The sequence below is a fragment of the Microchirus variegatus genome, assembly GCF_963457635.1.
Source record: "Microchirus variegatus genome assembly, chromosome: 7".
Taxonomy (NCBI): domain Eukaryota; kingdom Metazoa; phylum Chordata; class Actinopteri; order Pleuronectiformes; family Soleidae; genus Microchirus; species Microchirus variegatus.
The window spans coordinates 8,187,102-8,207,056 of NC_139808.1; the positions used below are offsets into that span (position 1 = coordinate 8,187,102).

The 19,955-nt window shown below is 39.9% G+C and overlaps 1 protein-coding gene across 1 annotated transcript in view; it reads right to left on the minus strand.

The window, feature by feature from the left end:
• LOC310929530 (plasma membrane calcium-transporting ATPase 1-like) overlaps nt 1-19,955 on the minus strand; it is a 74,384-nt gene that overhangs the window by 17,490 nt on the left and 36,939 nt on the right. Inside the window, exons 3-13 of the mRNA XM_083892316.1 lie at nt 17,084-17,281; nt 16,380-16,637; nt 14,483-14,608; nt 14,030-14,155; nt 11,258-11,293; nt 5,424-5,606; nt 4,357-4,571; nt 3,902-4,144; nt 3,011-3,252; nt 2,659-2,896; nt 106-285 (exon numbers count right to left, since the gene is read on the minus strand). Coding sequence (XP_083748442.1) covers nt 106-285; nt 2,659-2,896; nt 3,011-3,252; nt 3,902-4,144; nt 4,357-4,571; nt 5,424-5,606; nt 11,258-11,293; nt 14,030-14,155; nt 14,483-14,608; nt 16,380-16,637; nt 17,084-17,281 — 2,045 coding nt within the window. The remainder of the gene's footprint in view (nt 1-105; nt 286-2,658; nt 2,897-3,010; nt 3,253-3,901; nt 4,145-4,356; nt 4,572-5,423; nt 5,607-11,257; nt 11,294-14,029; nt 14,156-14,482; nt 14,609-16,379; nt 16,638-17,083; nt 17,282-19,955) is intronic.

Below are 19,955 nucleotides of genomic sequence, written 5' to 3' on the forward strand. Positions count from 1 at the left end.
ATAATCATCACAATAGCAGCAGTGAAACACATGCTATGTACCACATAGTGCATTTTTAATACTTTCATTCACATAACTGTTAGCCACAACCAACAGTTTTCTCACCTCTCCTTGATCGTTTCTTATCTGCTGGTTGAATTCTTTGCCCTCCAGACACAGGAAATCTTCCCCGGGCAGCAAGATGCCACATTTGGTTGCAATAGCCCGGGCTGTGTTGATGTTATCTCCAGTAACCATACGTACAGTGATGCCTGCTCGCTGGCACTTAGAAATAGCCTCCGGTACCTGGAGGAGTGTAAACAAAAACAAAGTCATGCTAATTAAAAATAAGGACTTAAATAAAACAGAGAATACAGATAGATGTCTAGAGTCAACTGTGATGTGATGGACAGCTGACATTCAGAAAGTTGTTGGATGCTGTCACTGCTCAACAGGAACCTTTAATTGATGACAGGGTTCCCATGAGACTGCTTACAAACACATACCCACGTCATTTATTTGAATTAAGTAGAAAGGCCCATTGATTTAAGCGGATGGGTGAAGACAATACTAATTTAACTCAGAGACACTGTTGAGGGTGTTTGTCCAGCTTTGTACCTGGTACAGTAGATGATTGTCATATGTTTACCTGGTGTACATGAGTCGGAGTACTCAGAGAGACATTATGTCTTATTATGACACTTTTTCACAAACAAAAATACAATAGAAATCAGAGTGTTTGTAGGATGCCCCTATTAGCATGTCCTAGTAGCATATCTTAGCCTATATCACAGGCTTATGTTAGCCGTCTTGTTCTTTATAACCAGGACAGTATTAAATATTTGTATGATTAATAAATATTCATATACATATAAATAATAAAATACTTGTCATGCGTAAAAATTGTACTTAAAAATGCAAAACAAATACGCTATTATAGATGATGTAGGCATGGAATTACATTGCAACACATGAACAATGCTGCACCTTTATTTTAATGTCTTCTTCATTAATAATTAACCGTTGAGGCTTTTAGCCAGGGCCATGTTAGCTGTAGCCTCGATTTAGCATGCTGTCATACATCCAGCAAAGAGAACAGATGGTTTACTGGAAGCTTGCCATTTTAAAAATGAGTCAGCGTGAGAAGCTGCTTTTGTTAACTTTCTATCACTGAACATGACACAGTTCTGTGATAGAATAATAATAATAATAATAATAAAAAAAAAGAGTCAAGGATCAATTATCTAAAAATCACAGTGATAGATTTCAATAGAGTGAATAAAACGCTTCCAGAGTAGCTGAGTAGTTGTAGATTTGTTAATGTGCTTTACTGAATAATTGAACAGGGTAATATGTGAAATTTAGGGCAGTGTTGTATCCTGACATGATTATGAGGAAAGAGATGCTGGCAGTCAGCTCAGTCATTAAAGTTGTGTATCTGACCACATTGAGTGAGTGGTTATACAAAGACTGATCTCTGTGATGATGATGATGATGGAGGGTCAATTCCTTTTACAAATACAACACTGACTGGAGGTTGTCTTTCCTGAATATGAAACAAAAAATGTCATTCTGTGCTAAAATATTGTGTCCATCACAGGTTACGTAGAGACAAATGACGGGCTCCTGTAGCTCTCTGGTTATTTCTATCCTGACTGTGATCTTCGTGCTTTGACATTAAAGCAGCAGGCAGCAGCACTGATGCTTTCTGAGCTTCATTACAGACTTCATTGAACACTTCAGAGCATCTAACTCTGACACACCTGAGCAGGACTCCCTTCAGGCGTCTTCGTGTTAAGGAAGGTGTATGCATTTATCTCCACACTGTCTAACACTATTGGAATAATTGGAACATGTTTTCTTATGACACTAAATGTATAATAATATAAAGCAGCCTGTCGGATCAGGTCAGTTACGTCACCTGATCTGCATTTTCTCTTTGTTGTTTTTTTGAGATTTCACCAAAAAAAACCTAACGTCGGTGACTGCTGAATTCCTGCAGACAATTGCTTTCATCAGTGAAAGTGTAGCTGCAGTTTACAAACACAGTCCTAGTCTCCTTTATTTGGACCATCATCTAAAACTAGATGACTTTTTTGATGAGTGTCTGTGTGCAGTTCACCAAATAAAATGAGTAAATTGTGTTTGTTTATCCAACATCAGCTTCAATGGAAATGAAACTGAAAGAAGTAAAATGTTTTTTTTTTTTTTTTTTTGAAGAACAGAAGATCCTTCTTCTCTCACTAAAGATACACATATTTTAACAATTCCCACACAAGCAAACTGTATTCTGTAACTGTGACACAAATCAGGCAATGACAGTGTTCAAATGCCTCTTTAAGGTGTCTGTGACACATCAAAGCAGATGTTTGATGTCTAAATATTACATTCTAGAATTTCATATTACCTTTTAATTAACAACTCGTAATACTTCCAATTCTTGGTGTGCTGCGTTGCATTCAGTGAGCAACCAATCCGTTTAATTTCAGCCTCCATTTTCAGCTCCACTACACGCTACAATTACGGATTTGCATCCATCAATCATATTTTACATTGTTGAATTAACCTAATAGTGACTTATGATATTATACCTGACCGAACTACCTTACACACATGAACATATCCCAGCATTGGGAAGTGTTTTCATTTGTGTGAGAGAGGATTAACCGTGCACTGTACCTCAGGTCTGACGGGGTCCTCGATGCCAACAACAGTGATGCAGGTGAGCTCATTTAGAATGTCGTTCTCATTGTCCCAGACTGGTTCTCCGCCCTCAGCAGGAAAGTCTCTGTATGCCACACAGATGGTTCTCAGCCCATCACAAGCCATAGGCTCGATTACCTTGCGCACCATTTCGTCGCGGTCCTTGGGCTTGAAGACGCGGGGCTGGCCTTGGGCATCCAAGATACGTGAGCATCTATCAGGAGAAAAGAGAGCGATGAATTGGTGATTATAGGGGAGATGTTAACAGAGAAGAAAGGAATGGCATCCATGACTTCATTCATCTTTATATCATTAGATCTCATCTTACTTCCTCAGGACAATCTCCGACGCTCCTTTGCTGTACATACGGAAGCCTCCATCAGCGTTCTTAAGCACCGTGCTCATGGACTTGCGGGAGGAGTTGAATGTGTACACCTTGTAGAGTTTCTCTTCTGGGATCTCATCTCTGATTGGCTGATAGTCCCTCTTTACTTCTAGCACCATGCCCAGCAGAGCACATTCAGTCTTGTTGCCCACGTGACGGGGCAGTCCACCTTCTTTCTCTGGTGGCTGAAGGAAAAGGGTTTTTGTAGCAACAGTTTCATGTTGTCACAAGCAGGAGTACACAGCTTCAGTTTTGTTGGATTTGAAATACAATATAAGTGCTTGTCTGAACAATCCAATATAACATTTCCTTTGTGTATTGGATTGCAGTACATGTCCATCAAATGTCTCGGAGTAAAATGTAGTTTAAATCAATGTTAGGGTTTTGTTGTACACTACCCTTCAAAACTTTGGGATCACTGTTTTCCATTAAAAGTCACACTTTTATTCATCAAAAGAGTCGCAAAATGAATAGAAAATATAGTCAAGACATTGATAAGATAAGAAATAATTTGGCCCTTCAAACTTTGCTTTCTTCAAAGAACCAGCAAAACTGTCTTCAGCTATGCTAACATAATTGAAAAAGGGTTTTCAAGGGTTTTCTAATCATCCAATAGCCTCCTAACGCGATTAGCAAACACAATGTACCATAAGAACACTGAAAATGGGCCTCTATACACCCATGTACATATTCCATTAAAAACCAGACGTTTGCAGCTAGAATAGTCGTTTACCACATTAACAATGTATAGAGTGTATTTCTGATTCATTTAATGACCCCAAACCTTTGAACGGTAGTGTATATAGCTGCAGCTCTACACTGTGATGGTCTCACCAGGATTTTAGTTGTGTACGCCGAGTTGATGGAGATGCTGTTGACCAGAACTTCTAGTGTCTCCGGTTTGATGGCCTCCGGTTCAGGAACAGTTTTGTAGTGTGTGTCACCGATGTACGCCTGCACCACTGTCATCCGGTTCATGGTCAGCGTGCCGGTCTTGTCCGAACAGATGGCCGTGGCGTTGCCCATGGTCTCGCAGGCGTCCAGGTGCCGCACCAGGTTGTTGTCCTTCATCATTTTCTAAAAGACAAAAGGTGAAGATTGCTTTTTTAATAATGACCTGGTCATTGAGATAATGCTATGCTTTAAGGCATAATTATCAATTGTTTCCCAGACAAGTGTGACAAGAGGACATCTGTACTGTTTCTGATAAATAAATCACCGGGGAAAAAAAGGAGATAAATACATAAAGATACATCTCATAATTTCCTTTTGCATCCCATATTGCTTACCTTGACAGAGTAGGCCAGTGAAATGGTGACAGCGAGTGGCAGACCCTCAGGAACAGCCACCACAAGCACAGTCACCCCAATAATGAAGAACTTGACAAAGTACTGGATGTAGATCGGGGTGCACTCAGCCAACCAGGTCCGACCCTGGATCGCGAAGGTGTCGATGACAAAGTAGAGAATGAGGATGATGACGGTCACAGCTGACATGATCAGACCTGAGTGAAATGAGGAGAACGAGTTTTCAGATCTGTGTTTTCTTCTGTAGAAGTCATGTCAGTTTGACACGTTATGAATTCCTATAATGTAAAAATGTGACATTTTTGGTGTCATAAAAGCAGTGGAGCAGCTGAAGATACCATTTATCAAAATTATTTTTCGAAGTCACAACATCACAGTCACTCGATTTTCCATCCGTCTCCACAATCAACTGTTTCATGTTCTTGAATGCATTCATGCTTGACTGTTTGACCTGACTGTTGATGTATAGGACTAAGGTAACACTGCAGTCATTGTTTAGTTAAAGCTATCAGGCCTATCATGTCAAAGTAAAAAGGGAAAATCGATAGTCAGACAACATCCTGAATGCACAACCAGTGACGGTGGAAGCAGGTGAACAAGAAGATGTTTTTCCTGCACCCTCCCTTTGTGAAAAACCCCTCGCTGTATTAAGGTCAATTGAAATGACACAGAAAAACCTTCAGTTTCAGGATGAACTAATAAATCACCCATCAAATAACACTGAGTGCCTTCCAGCGCTCTATTTTAATGTGCTATTGAAGGAACAGTTTCACGTTTCTGAAAATAGCACTGAAAATGGCTCAGCGAGACATCTAAAGCAAGAGCAACAATTAGAAGTTGTTACACTTGAATGTACCGGGATGATTATACTCCTGTAAGTCACATCATCGAGAGAGAAAAAAAAAAGGAGCTCAGTTTCGAGCAGATCAATGATGGTGGGACTATAACACAATTGACTGACTCTCATTTTTAGCTTTTTACAACACTCAGCTTTTAAAATCGGCAGTTGATTTGATAAGTGTGTGCGCCTGTATCCGTGTGCTCCTCACCAGCTTTCCCAATCTGTACAGCCAGTTTGGTCAGTTTGCCCTGCAGCACCGATTTCTCCTTTTTGGTCACATTGACCTTCTTCACTGGTTTGGCCTCCTCTTTCTCCTCCTTCTCTTCAGACTCGGCAGCCTCGTCGCTCTTCAGGGGCTGGATCTCCAGGGCGATGCCGTCCTGGGTCTTGGCTAGAGGAGGAGGGGTAAGGTGGAGGGTGAGGAGGTCAACAGAGAAGGAGGGGGGCAGGTATCAAGATGCAGATGAGTAAGGGGGAAAGATTGGAGGAGGATGATAGAGGGGGTTATGCATGCAGTGGGGATAACCGATTATGAAAAGATGGGTGGTTGCATATTTAAGAATGAAGATGGGAGAGGGGAATTGGGAGCAGAGGGTGAAGTAACAGGTGGGCAAAAGGTGAATGAATTGAATCAATGAAAATAATACATTTCAAAACAAAACACAACAGAAAGGAAAAAATGGAGGATGGTTAAGGAGTGGTTTGGGAATAAAGGGTAGAGAGGCAGAGAAAATATTACGGATTCAGTTTGACCAAAAGTTGAAAAACGATTAGACGTGTTTTCTCAGGGATCAGAGAAGACCCCTGACTCTATCATTAATAATGTTGACCCTTTGGCTGAATGCAGAGAGCAGCATGTCATCATTTTATGATCACAGAACATTCATGAAAAGGTCCAGGTAGCTTTTAGAGTGTGTCACAGACGAGTTGGGAGCAGCAGGTCGTAATGAAGAGCAGCAGACAACAGAGACCAGCAGATACAACAGAGAAGATGTAACAGGGGCCCGTCAAACGATCAATACCAATGAGTCAATCTCTCTCTCACACGCGCACGCGCACGCACACACACACAGACACACACACACACACTTCAATGTCACAGATCAGAGTTTGGAAGGAGGCTGGGCTCAGAAGTCTGACATGGCATCTGGTTTCACAACCTGTTTGGTCGCCCTGCTCCTCATTTGTATAACAAACAATGCATTATATTTGCATTTCTCTGTATCACCTGTGACCCTGTTTGGACTGTCGTACTGTAAGAGCAACTTTTTTATCTGTTTGTCGTTTACTGACAGGCTTACACTAAATGTTGTTTGTCAGATTTCCAGACCGAAAAAAAAAATGTAAGCAGGCGATGAATGGAAACAGAACAGATCTACAGCTACTCTGACACACTGAGGTTTGTTGTGCCGTTTGTCCTTGAGAACACCTGAGCTGACAACACTGACTGACACTGGATCGTCAATCGTCTTGAAATCCCATGAGGTTCTTGTTAGGTTATTAAACATTAATGGAAATGTCTTTAGGCCATTGAATACATACACAAATACACAAACACCACACATCGGCTAACTCTGTTGTCTTGTACTAAACACTGCATAAGAGTCAATAACACTTTTGGAACTAACAATACCAACAGATCATGGACATAAAGCAGTTTTAGATTCCTGGATGACCAGTAGAAAAATACAACATCAAACTCTGGTTATTCAAAATCTAAAACCAATTGTCCTGAACTTCAAGCAGAATGGGGGGGGGGGCATTCATTTTGGAAAAAGGTCATTGAAGAAGATTCTTTCTTGATCAAACCCAGTTTTCTGCTGTATAAAACGTTCACTGGAAGCAGCCAAAAGCAAAAACAACTCGGGGGTGGGGGGTAAAAAGAAAAACTGAGGGTTGAAATACAGTACGCAGTGTCTGGGAGTGAAAATGAGGACATTCAGACCTCTTTTGGGACATCCTTTAGCAGAGAGTTAAAATGTATTAGAGCAAGTTCAACTGACTGAGCCTCGTGTAAGAACGAGTCGTACAAACAGGGTGTTCTCAAGTGATTTAAGGGAGCTTGTTGCACTCATAGATGTAGATGGATGTGACTAATCATGTAGAGACATTGTGCCTTCCTCCACAGGGGGAAAAAAAAACTCTAATTGTGTATATCCTGTAAAAATCTGGTCATGTGCAACTTGGTTCATTTAATCGATAACTGGTGTTTAAATGTGGTAATGGAAACATGAAAAACCGTGTTTTAAATGAGACTGGGGTAATAAAGCCGATGTGTCGTAAAGATCGGTGCAATTTCAGGTTCTAGTTGTGACATCATCACTGGTAATGGAATCATGTAATTTCTCTTGGTGACTGCCTCATCATTTTGCACAGTACTGTAAAACAAGTTGGTGAAACTTGTTCAAATATTCCAACTCAAGGTTTTATGATATGATAAAAAAATGTTTTTTGAAACATCCACAGTGAGCTTGGGGACCTGCCAAAATTTGAAAATTGTAGCACAAGACCAGAGATGTTTTAGAGATACTATGACCAAACTGTGTCGGCGTCACCAGGTTGATAATAAAGAAGCTCCCCACACTGACCTTTGCTTTAAGGGAAGTGATTTGAGGACATCACAACCTCGACATGACATTAAGACATTCTGAATGTGTGTACGAGTTGGTGTCAAACCAGGAAACTGTGGAGCTTTATGCACATGGTCCACTCTGAAGACAAGCCACAACATAGAACTAACCAACACAGCTTCACATGAACAGGACTGAGACCCACTGACCAACCACAGAACTGTTAACAGGCGCAGCACTGAACCATGGGAGAACGCATGGTGGGCGGAGGGGAGAGGATGTCTGACGATAAAAAAGTAAGCAAAAATCAACAAAACGGAAGACAAACTCAAAAGGATCACCCCAAAAAAAAAAAACGAAAAACGACAGCGATGCAGAACCACGACAGAGAGATACAAGAGGAGGTAGAGGAGGCTGCAGAGCTGTGGAGGCTGCAGGAGACTTCAGCAAGACAGAAGAATAACAGAGAAGAGGGAGAGAGTCAAACAGTGATTACAAGACAACATGAAGTCCTGAGCAACACCCTGCAAGGAGGCAACAGTGAGAGAAATGAGAGGAATCAAAAGGCGAAACAAACAAAGAAAAGAAAAAAAGAAACTAAGGATACACAATCAGAACAGACAGCCCACAGCCCACTAATACTGCAAGGGTGCAACTCTCACACACACTCATAGCCCCAAGACAGCCAAAAAAATAAAATAAAATAAAGAAAATCATAGCATTGCGTTGTTTACTTTGTTTTTTCTCTTCTGTCAACAGACAGAAACATTTAATATATAGTATAATAAATGCACTAAAACCATGTGATATATTTCCTATTTTGTTTAGACTGATTGGATGTGTTTAGCTTCACTAAAGTCCTCATGACACGGCTCTTGCCTCCGCATGTCTACATATTTTATGTTAAAACGAGCTGCAAGGGAGGGTCTTGTTGCCATATTGATTGGCATTAATAGCAGCATATAGCCCTGAATAGGCATTACAGCGACAACACGGCATGCTAAACGTGGACGAGGGCTTACTCTCTCTTTTGTGGAGGACTTCTAGCCACCGCCGTCTCCTTTATCTGCAGAGTTAACCGAGGAGAAAGCTGAATGTGATGTTTCTGAAGAAGAGGGTGATGCCGCAATTAAGTTGATGCATTCGGGTGTTACGTTGGATTGAAGCGGGGCCATCAAAAGAACCATACAGACTCCCCCGAGTGCACGATGAGTCAATACATTCTTAAAGCGGATTCAAGGGCATAGGAACCTCGAAAATCCAATAAGGATATTAGAAAAACATTGATTGCAGGATATCCACCAGTACAACAGCAACATGCCATTACAAATATGAAAATATTTAAATGTGCTAATTATTTCTGGTTGCTTTTACATAGAATTACAGCTACTTTCAGTAGAACTTTCTTCATAGATGTTACGAATTAAAGATTTGTAGCAGCTGAAAGGGCAAGATTTCCATCAGAAAATCAGTATTAAAAAGCAAATTATTGCGTTTGCTGTTGTGATAAGTGATCAATTGGTGTAAAAGTTGTAATAAAACTTTATAGTTACTTCGACTTAAAAAAAAAAAAAGTACATGAGATCTTACTGTGATGCAAGCTTTGAAAGAGAAACATATTCAGGGAATGGTGAGTTTTAAGGTGACAACATTTTAAAAATGCTTTCAGAAATCTTTGGGTGTGTATTCAGCTCTCTGATACATTATCAAGTACAAACAGCATCATTCTTCCACATCCAGCGTAAACAAAGAAGCAGTATCTCTTTAGGGTATGAAAATAGCTGAGAACTGAACGGACACAGGTAAGAAGACAAAAACTAGGAGTTGAAGGAGGCTACAAAGTTCAGCAGAACTGCAAGGGTTGGTGAAGATAGATTCTCATTGGGGTGTGAAGCGAGTAAGTGATATGACTCGAGGTGTTTTCTTCTTGATGTGTTTTTAGTGGAGGTCATCAGTGACCGCAGCTCCATCTGTGTATCATTTCTGTCTGTGTGCATCAAGAAGCATTCTGCCTGCAGCAGATGCTCGAACCATGGGAGGTTGGGAGTGAGAGTGTGTGTGTGTGTGTGTGTGTGTGTGTGGACATGTGTTGGTGTGTGTGTTGGCTCACACGGGACCTGGAGGACGGTTGACTGGTCAAGTCTGGAGCAACGATATCATCACACACACACACGCACTCACACACATACTCACACACGTCAAATATTAAAGGCACCTTGAACATCATTGCTGTATGTAGAGTGAGTCAGCGCTGATGGACTTATATATGTGTCTCAGTTTCTTAGTATGAAATGGGACATTTTGAGGACAGAGACATGTTTTTTGCGAGCACTGAATTATCACGCGATACATTTTGGAACTTATACGATACTTCCTGTTCAGTAAATACATTTGCTAATACACAACCTGAGAAGTTTATAGTCTGAGGGGTTTATTAAATTCTACTTTAAACTTAAAGGGGACATATTATGCCTGCCATATTAAGCCTGTAAATGAGGACTTTTCCAAATGCTAACTGCTGTTAGCTCCCAGTAGCCTCTGTGGCTGATGTAATTTCCTGTCCCTTAAGTTTCGTTTTACTTTTTTTTTTTTTAAGGTGGATCTAAAGAGATACGACTAAACCGAGCGTTCTAAACGGGGCTGTTTTGAACTGCTGTGGTGCTTCATCCTTATGGTATTTTGACCAAAGCATGTCACATTAGGACACCAGGGAACTAGGTTACCTTGAAGAAATAGGCTATAATATGTCCCCTTTAATATGCATTTAATTAGTTTGCAACCTAGCTGTGTTGGTATCGATCTAGAGATACAGTACAATTAGCAGCAACTTTGCTAGCTTGAGCGTTATCACTTACATAGCTAAAGTGCTTCAGGCTGATTCTTTTCATAGTTAAGTAACCTGTGTTTAAATATTTAGTGTATAAATAAAGACAAATTCCCTCTAAATAGAACTACATTGCTGATTTCAGAGACTTGGCTGTGTAGCTTTTAGCTAATGAACTCAGACCGCTAATTAATGATAAGAGAATTACTGCATGTGGTTACTAACGTACAAAAAGCATGATTCATCATGACACAAATATATCAAAAATGTGTTTATCTCTAAACAAAATTAAATTGCTCTTTGATTTTTGATTGACTGCTTGTTTACAAAACAACATTTACTGTCTGTGTTTAAAATGTCCCATCCTGGATTCAGAGCTGAGACAGAGATATAAACCCAAAGTCGCCAGTGACGACTGTGGATGCTGATTGGCTGTCGAAGACTTGGCAGTTGAGAGTTGCACCCTTTGACAGGTAAAGCAAGGCGAGAGAACGTCCCCCTTTTTACACCAGAGAGAGAGAACGAGAGAGAGAAAGATATGGACTAGAGACTGCCCTCCTGCCGCTGGGTGGAGGGTGAGGAGGTGGTGGTGATTAATAGGAAGGATGGAGGGACAGAGAGGGACAGATGGATGAATGGAGGGGTTACCTTTGTTGCGATTTTCGGGGGGTCCTTGTTTTTTACCTGTTCGGACAGAGAGAGAGGGCGGAATGCTGATAAGATGGTTCAAAGGAAAAATAAGATCAACTTAAACTAAGGGAAAACATAAAAAAGCTCAAACTAAAAGGAAACCCACACGTGTGTGTGCGCGCCGTGTGTGTGTGCGTGTGCTGTGGGCAGGAATGGACCAATCAGAGGAGAGAGACACTTGACTCCCTGCTGCAGAGAACCACTGGCCACCATGTGTCACATGTGAGCTAATCCATTTTTTTCAGTAATAAAAATGAATACAATCAATACATCACACATAGGATACACATAGCTGCTTTGAGTCACCACAACACTCGGGATTATTTCATTGATAGAACAAACGTGTGTATTAGTGTATAAACATTACTATAATTTACTGCCTGAGGCTAACATTTCTGGATATATTTCCGTTCGCCATAACTCGATACTACATACTATTTTGCTGCGTTTTGTGTAGTTGCTGATTCATCTGAATGCTGCTCCACTGCTCTCATTTCATATCCTGCCAATGAATTTCTAATCAAGACAGACTTTATTCGACATGACCTACTACTATCAGTGGATCTAAACTGTTATGATGTGGAAGGAGGCTGCTGACTGGTCAACTTAACAATTATCCTTCCAGCTTTACAGTTGGGACACTTATTGTTTAAATAAAGGATGAAAATCCTCTCTCAAAACAAGAGGTGGATTGGCTCTGATCACTGTCAGATGTTTGTAACACTCTCTGACCTCAAACCAGTCAAATGTGCATGCATATGAGCGTGTGCGTGCGTGGCAGTTCAGTTGAGCTTTCCTTCCTCGTGACACTCACTTCCTATTATAGAGCTCTCTGCTTTATTTGCAAAAGAAGGTTTGGCAAGGTCAAACCCAGAGAGAGAGAGGGAGGGAGGGAGGAAGAGAGAGCTCTTTAAAATTCAGCTAGTGCTTTGTGAGTGATGAGATCGAACTGCTGCAAATGTGTGTGCTCGCGTGTGTGTGTGTGTGCCTGTGACTTTGCACATACCGAATGCTGTGAGATAACCAATGGGTGTGACTGTCGATGAATGAATGCATGAATGTGTGTGCCTGTGAGCGCAGTGGAGTTGATGCAACCGTGTGTGACAGTAAAATCTGCTGTGTATCTGCTGCTACCAGAACACAACTGTTGTTGTTGTGTTTCTATCTTTGAGAGCAAATTAAAGTTTCACATTCAGTGGGTGTGGACAGCTTCTGAGGAAATGAGGACAATGTTGGAAAGTGGGTGCAATTTGGGGGCCATTTTGTCCAGTTCATACTTCTTCAAAGCGCTTTTTATGAGGGTTCTGGCAGGATATAAGGATTATGGCGTAAAATAATTTGTATACAAAACTGCGGTTATTGAGCTAGGGGAACATATTATGTCAACGATGTAGGACATACTAACTTAATTCAGTTCATTATGAAACTGTGCCTTGTGGTTTTACTCATTAGGAATTACTGCTTTTTTTTTTTTAAACCTGTGACAGAAGTGTGGAAAAATGTAAAACCTGAGCGTCTCTCTCCACTAAGCTGGTACATTCAGCCAGTTCACGATGAATGCCTGACAACTTCAGTGAAAAAAACCCAACAACAAATGATCAGACAAAAACAAACTAAAGAAAATGGCATGAGTAAAAGGGGGTTAGCATGATCACGAGCAAATCAAAAGCAATAGAGACCGACTGCAGAAGCCTGTTGGTTTACATCAAACTGCTCTGTAATAGTACGAGGGTCATCTGGACTTTGGCTTTTCAAGGGTTCCACTTAACAAGCAGGTTCATGTTAAAAAGGGAGGGCAAGTTTCATGTTTTTAAACCAACATTATGTGACTTGACTGTCAAATCAATACCTCTGTATAAAGGCCATTATCTACCACAAATAGATGAGACCATGATGAGAGCAGATTTCTTTGGAAACACTACTGAAACTGTGGACTGGCTGAATTGCTCACAATGAAGCTTTCGTTTGCAAGTGCACAATTCATCAAGTCAAATTTTAAGCAAGTCATGCAAATTAGTTATTTTTTACTCTCCTTACTGTACCTAGCATTTCCTCTCCAGAGTTGGTTGGAAAAATGTTTTAAATGACTTGTTTTTCAAGACTGATAGACAAACTTGATAACATAGGAAACATGGGGTCAATTAAAGGGATAACATTTTCTTCACACACAAAAATAATATAATACAATAATAATAGGATTGGACCCTAACTCTTTCAGACACAGCTTTGGTTCAAATTGGATGAAGTAAGCTAATTAGCCAAGGACATTAATATGTGCAGCTACATTGGAGAAATTCAGACAGTGACAGATTTCACATCTGCTGTGTTTGGCTATTGTTCAGCAGATAAGTTGGAAAAACTACACCCTCATGGCAGTTCACCTCATCTGTGGTCTCATTTATTGCACTAAAATGCTTTCACTTCTAAGTTCTAATTCTACAGTTAGTCCCCTGAAGAAGCTCTGCTGTTATCAGCCCAGACTGGACGTCTACCTGCTGACAAAGGCAGCTAACTTCAAACCACCACCTGATAAAAAATGGGCGAAAATCTCCCATCTACACCATTCAAACAGTAGAGTAAAAAAACAAACAAATCAGAAGCCAACACCGTGATCGTTTTTCTTCCCTCGCAGCAGTTCACACAATTACTGTTCTCGTATGACCTTTAACACTCAAAACATAAGTTGCTGTTTTTTCAGACGTATATCACTGGCTTTGCCTCAAGTCTTACTTTTCTTGACCTTCTTTACTTCGTCGTGCTCACTGGCGCCCAAGAGGGTAAAAATGATGCCTGTTTGAGAATTGAGGCCAACGGCGGACACCACCATCCTGCCCGATCCCTCCATCACGTGTGTTCCTGGGGAAAGATTCAAAAAGCAGTGAGTAATAACTAAAGCTGGGTCTCAGTTTCTTTTTTACTTTAGGTTAGTGAGAAATCATTTATGATTCCATGCCCAATTAGTAGTTGTAGTTGTTGTAGTTCATGTAAGACTTTGACGACAATTTATTCTTGTGGGGTTCCTCAAGGATTGGTATTGGGGCCACTACTTTTCAAATTTACAGTATGTTATTTATTGGTGGTGTTGAGTAGATCATATAATTCCAATTATGAAAAGTTTATACAGTATATAAGCAGAACCACTTCAGACCAGAGTCATCCATGCGATTGTAAACAGGCACTCACCTGACAGTAGCATAGGGTCTTTCTCCAAAGACTTTCGGACATGGTCGGATTCTCCAGTCAGAGAACTCTCATCAATCTTCAGGTCATTTCCTTGGATCAGGATCCCATCAGCAGGCAGCAGGTCTCCTGTGAGTGCAGAGGTTAGAAGTCAGAGTGTGTTATTCAGGGCTGGTGTTAATAGTGTTGTACAACACATACACAACTACATACATTGCTATTTCTTTCAGACACAATTTAAGTCAATTTTGCATATCAGCTGTAGCTTCCACAGTAATTAAATAAATAACTAGGCATAATTTGGTCAATGGGCATCATGACGAGCAAATAGAAATCTTAATGCGACAGCGGCATGCAGTGATATTTCAAACTATACTTCCTTTCTCAACAATTAAAATCCACACAAGCCCTGAATTGATTTTGAAATAGCCCTACCATTTTGTTTCTGAAGAATTTAACCTATATTGGTATTAAAAATATCAGATTTTTATATTTGCCATTTCTAATCATCGTTATTTATTAATCAGCCAATTTTTTTGTTTTGACAAATTAAGTATTTCTGTCCTCAGAAACGTGTTAAATATTGCAAGGGTCATTAAAACTTAAACATTTTAATTCCAAACAAAATGTTTTTGTTTTGATGACTCGTTTCATGCATTTAATATTTAGTTTATACATTATCTTTTATTGGAAATACCGTACATAATTGCACCGCAGTGCAGACATAAAATGTATAAATGTGGAGACCATTAACGGTGCATAATTTTGCATAATTTGTTGTCATTAAACAGTTATATTGCATCAGATGTAGGAAAAAAGATAATGAGCTAAAATATATGGGCATAATTATCTGACATTTTCTGCTCTCATTTCTAAAAATCTGCATCAGTGTCAGCCATTAAAAAAGACACACAAAATGTTTATGATAGTCTCACAGCAGTTGCGATCTAAAGCATAAGAATAAGCAGCTGAAGGTTTAACATTCTCTGAGAGGGATGAAGGGCACGTTATTGATGAGGGAACTTATTTTTACATTTTTGCTATTTACACAGCTGTGCTTTGTTAAAGAAGCCAAGTGAAAACTAAGAAGGTGTTTTATTCTGTTTAATCTTTAATAAAAGTGTTCCTTTGACATCTGGCTTTCTTTGACTTAAAACTGAAAGCCATATGTGAAGATTTTGCATATTTAATATTAAATACTGATATAAGTCTTTTGTTCCATATTGACTAGGGGCCAGACCTTATCACCCATGATAAAAGAGTTCCTAAACCACTGAACCACTTAATACCAGTGTCTATGGATACCTAGTAATATTGATACGATACATGCTGTGATGAAAACAAGTGCATCTACTGCCTCAAACACCAGCTAATGCATTCAAATTGTGCCATTGGCTTTCTTGATGCACAGGTACAAACTCAACAGGAGGCTCCTTGTGCCCGACTCCTCTCCCTTTTATATATTTGGGAGGCTCATCTCACTTGGCACCGCACACAGCTGCAACTCAATGTCGGATTTTAAAACCAGTTCACCCTCCTCTCCCTCACTCAGATCTCAGCCCGTTTCTTGGCATTTATCAAAATCAGGCATTGGACAAAGTTAGCTTCAGAACAAGGGGTGTGGTTACCTGTGACTTAGCTAATTTTGTTTTGGTGGAAAGTGAGCAAATTCTTGCAGTCCGCTTTAAATATGTGACAGCAAATCAAGTTATACTGTACATCAGTGGGGTTACGTTCTTATTAAAGGTAGATCATTTTGCAATCATAAATCGTAAAGATGAAATGTTGAGGTCGCCATCTTCTTTTGACAATGAAGAAGATCTGAGCACGTATTAACACCCGTCACAAAGTTATTAACACTAAAGGTTTGATTACAATTCTGCCATCTGCGGCCTCATACCGTATTTGATCTGAGCGATGTCTCCCACCACAATTTCGGCGACAGGAACCTGGATGACCTGGCCTTTCCGGATGACGGTGAACTTTTGTTCCTGCTCGATGCGACTCTGAAGCCCACGGAACTGTTTTTCCTTCGACCAATCGTTGAAGGCTGTCACCAGGACCACAATGATGACTGAGAACAGGATAGCAGCACCCTCGATCCAGCCAGCCTGGGACTCGCCTTCATCTTCAACACCGCCTCCCACCTGTCCACATGCTGTGAGAGGAAGAGGATGTGTTGATGTGTAATATTTCTTCTTTTTTTTTTTTGTTTTTTTTTGTTTTGTGAGAGCATAATTATACAGAGCTTACTTTCACTCAGGAAAAAGTACTATAGCATTACCGCCGCTCACAATTGGATCATTTTTTTTTTCCTATGTGTAATATTTCTTAACAAAATACACATTACACTACTGCTTTAGATGGACATTTTTAATCAATTTTACCCTCTTAGACGAATAACTACTGGTTTTAGAAACTCTTTTTAGGATGATGACCAGGCTTTTATACATATATTGCATATAATTAGTACAGATATGGATAAATTAAAATATGAAACACCAAGTCTAACACTTCCAATTTCTTACGCACAAATTAAAAGACAAATAAATAGTGAAACATTATTTCAGTCTTCTAACTGATAAAAAACCCAACTGCACTGACCTTCACTGTCGCCCCCTGGTGGATGGTAGAAGGACAGGCCCAGTGAAATGATGGCAGCAATTTCCAGGATAATAAGAGTGACGTCTTGCAGAGCCTCCCACACCAGCTGCAAGAATGTCTTGGCCTTCTTCGGGGGGATGAAATTCTGTCCGAATGCCGCATGACGTTTTTCAAGATCTACAGGGTTCCCTGACAGACCTGCAGACACAATCACACAAAAGGCGTCAATATTCACATCAAAGCGGACAATTTGTCTATCAAAAGGAAACATAATTATTCATCGAAAGAGTTGCAAAATTAATATAAAATATAGTCAAGACATTGACAAGTTTAGAAATAATGATTTTTATTCAAAATAATAATTTTGCCCTTTCGTCAAAGAAACACATAAACAAAACAGTTTTCGGCTGTGCTAACATAATTGCACAAGGGTTTTCTAATCATCCAACAGCCTTCTAACGCGATTAGCAAACACAATGTACCATTAGAACACTGGAAATGGGCCTCTATACACCTATGTACATATTCCATTAAAAACCAGACGTTTGCAGCTAGAATAGTCGTTTACCACATTAACAATGTATAGAGTGTATTTCTGATTCGTTTAATGTTATATTCATTGAATAAAAGAAAAAGTGATTTTCCTTCAAAAATAAAGACATTTCTAAGTGACCCCAAACTTTTGAACGGTAGTGTAGCTTTGCACACAGGTGTGCGCTCCTACAAACACAGTGAGTGAGGGCGGGAAGATGCGACAGAGTTATGAAATCAAATGAAAGACTGTTCTGCGAAATGACCGACACTTTTGTTGCAAAGAGAGAATGTTGTGTTTCTAGTTACCATTTTTTTTCTTTTCTCTGACAAACGGATTTGACCAACCCAAAGAAAGAATTTAGTTTTGTCTTTCCTCATCTTTGTTGGGAGACAAAGAGGACTTTGAGTTGCACTAACTACTACATCAATAATGGACAGTAAATAACATAGTACTTTGGCCTCCTGTCAGTCACCTTGCAACCCTTCCGGTTTATCCTGTGTCCCCTTGTGTGGGTCTCTGCCCGAGGATGAGGACAATGGGTGTGTGCATGTGTCAGTGGTAATCATGAATCCATGGCAGCCCGAGCTGATCTGAACCCTCCCCTGCTGTACAAACAATCTGCTGCTCCGCCAAAGCCAAACAGCTCCATGTCAGTGCAACACCACTAAATCAGTCTGATGCGATCCAGATCCGATGCTTCACAGGAAGCTCGAGAAAACTGCCAACGAAAATGTAATATCTAAAATATGTGAAGATGTAAACTGCAATAATCATTAGTAAAATGTCCTATAATCCAACAAGCCAACAATAAAAAACAGCAAATAAAAATGGAAAACAGAAATATGAAGCAAAAATTAATGACTTTATATATGACCAAGATGTCTCAGGCTAATTGATAAGTTTGGTTAAAGTATGATTGATGAGTGTGATTCCCTTCTGTCCTTGTGCAGAAGGTTCTCTTAGAATGCAGCTCTGCTTACTGAAGACCAAACAACATCTGGGTTAGTGATTCCAGAGCCATGACAGTCATTTTCCGGCAGTGACTCACATCTAACCATCATTCATTCATTTTTCATATGAAGACAGACGGAAAGAGTTCTTAGTCGACACAAATTTTTAAAATTGACTAAAACGGTGGGGGGTTACTATTTTAACATCCTTTGCCTTTGAATTTTAATAATACTTTTGTATATTTATAGGTCTTTTTTTAATTAACTAAGTGCTTGTGATCACCATCTAAAGGAATTTCTGAGCTCATCACAGCATCTCCTTCACTTTACTCAACACTTTGCAGTCATTTGCACAGGGACACGTCTGTAAGAAGAAGACTCGTTTGAACAATCTGGCTTTTCTTCTTCAATAAAAAAAAAAAGCCAGATTGGTAATGAGATGGTAATGTTCAGCAAAACCTGACAATCTGTGAGTTCCTCTGCATGGCAGTGTGGGCAGAAACATGGCTGCTGTGGACTCTTGGTGGAGTTGGGAGATGTGCAGTGGAACATGATCTGAATTTCAACAGACTGCACTGGCAGGATTTTTAATGGAGGAGGACTCTGCAAGTCAGCAACAGCAGGAGACCAGGCACGTTTCTGTCTGTATAGATTTTAATAATGGCGTTTTATTTCATTTTTTGAATTATTATTATTCTCTCCGGACAGAGTGAGATCTCCACCTCCTCATCCTTCCCATGACAATTTTCCATCTGCCTCTCTTTATCTTTTTCTGTTATGATGAACAGTTTAGTTTCCTCACTACTAGTGATATATAAAAGGGTTTAAAGCTTAAAGAATATGACATGGTTCTGCCTTTTCCACACAAGGACACCACCACAGAGATTTGAAACATAAATGACCCAGAAGCATTTTCACAAATTTGGGTTAAAAAAACTCTGTTGTAATGAGGGTAGACGTTGTAAAAATGGGAGACTGTTGACTTTTTAAACTGGTCTGTAAAAGGTTAAGGACAAGGTCAATGAACTTGCCTGAAAAAACAAATTGTCCTCCAAATATATGATGATTTCTATATGTTCTCCAAATAACAGGATTTGAAAGACAATGAAAAACATATAATGATCCCATTATACGATATTATCAAAGCATTTCGGCACCCTATAGAGCTGCAGATACAAGCCTATACATATAGATTGATAATAATGTATAATTGCATGGTAGGAATGATGTCATTAATTTGAGTATATGGAGTGTGTATGGGAAGGGTATCCAGCACGTTAACCTCTCGTGGTTTTTCGTTTATGAGTAGAGTGGAGGCAAAGTGATAGGAGATGAGGTGATGTGACATTATTAACTTTAGGAGGAAGGAAGCAGCAGGAGGAGGGAA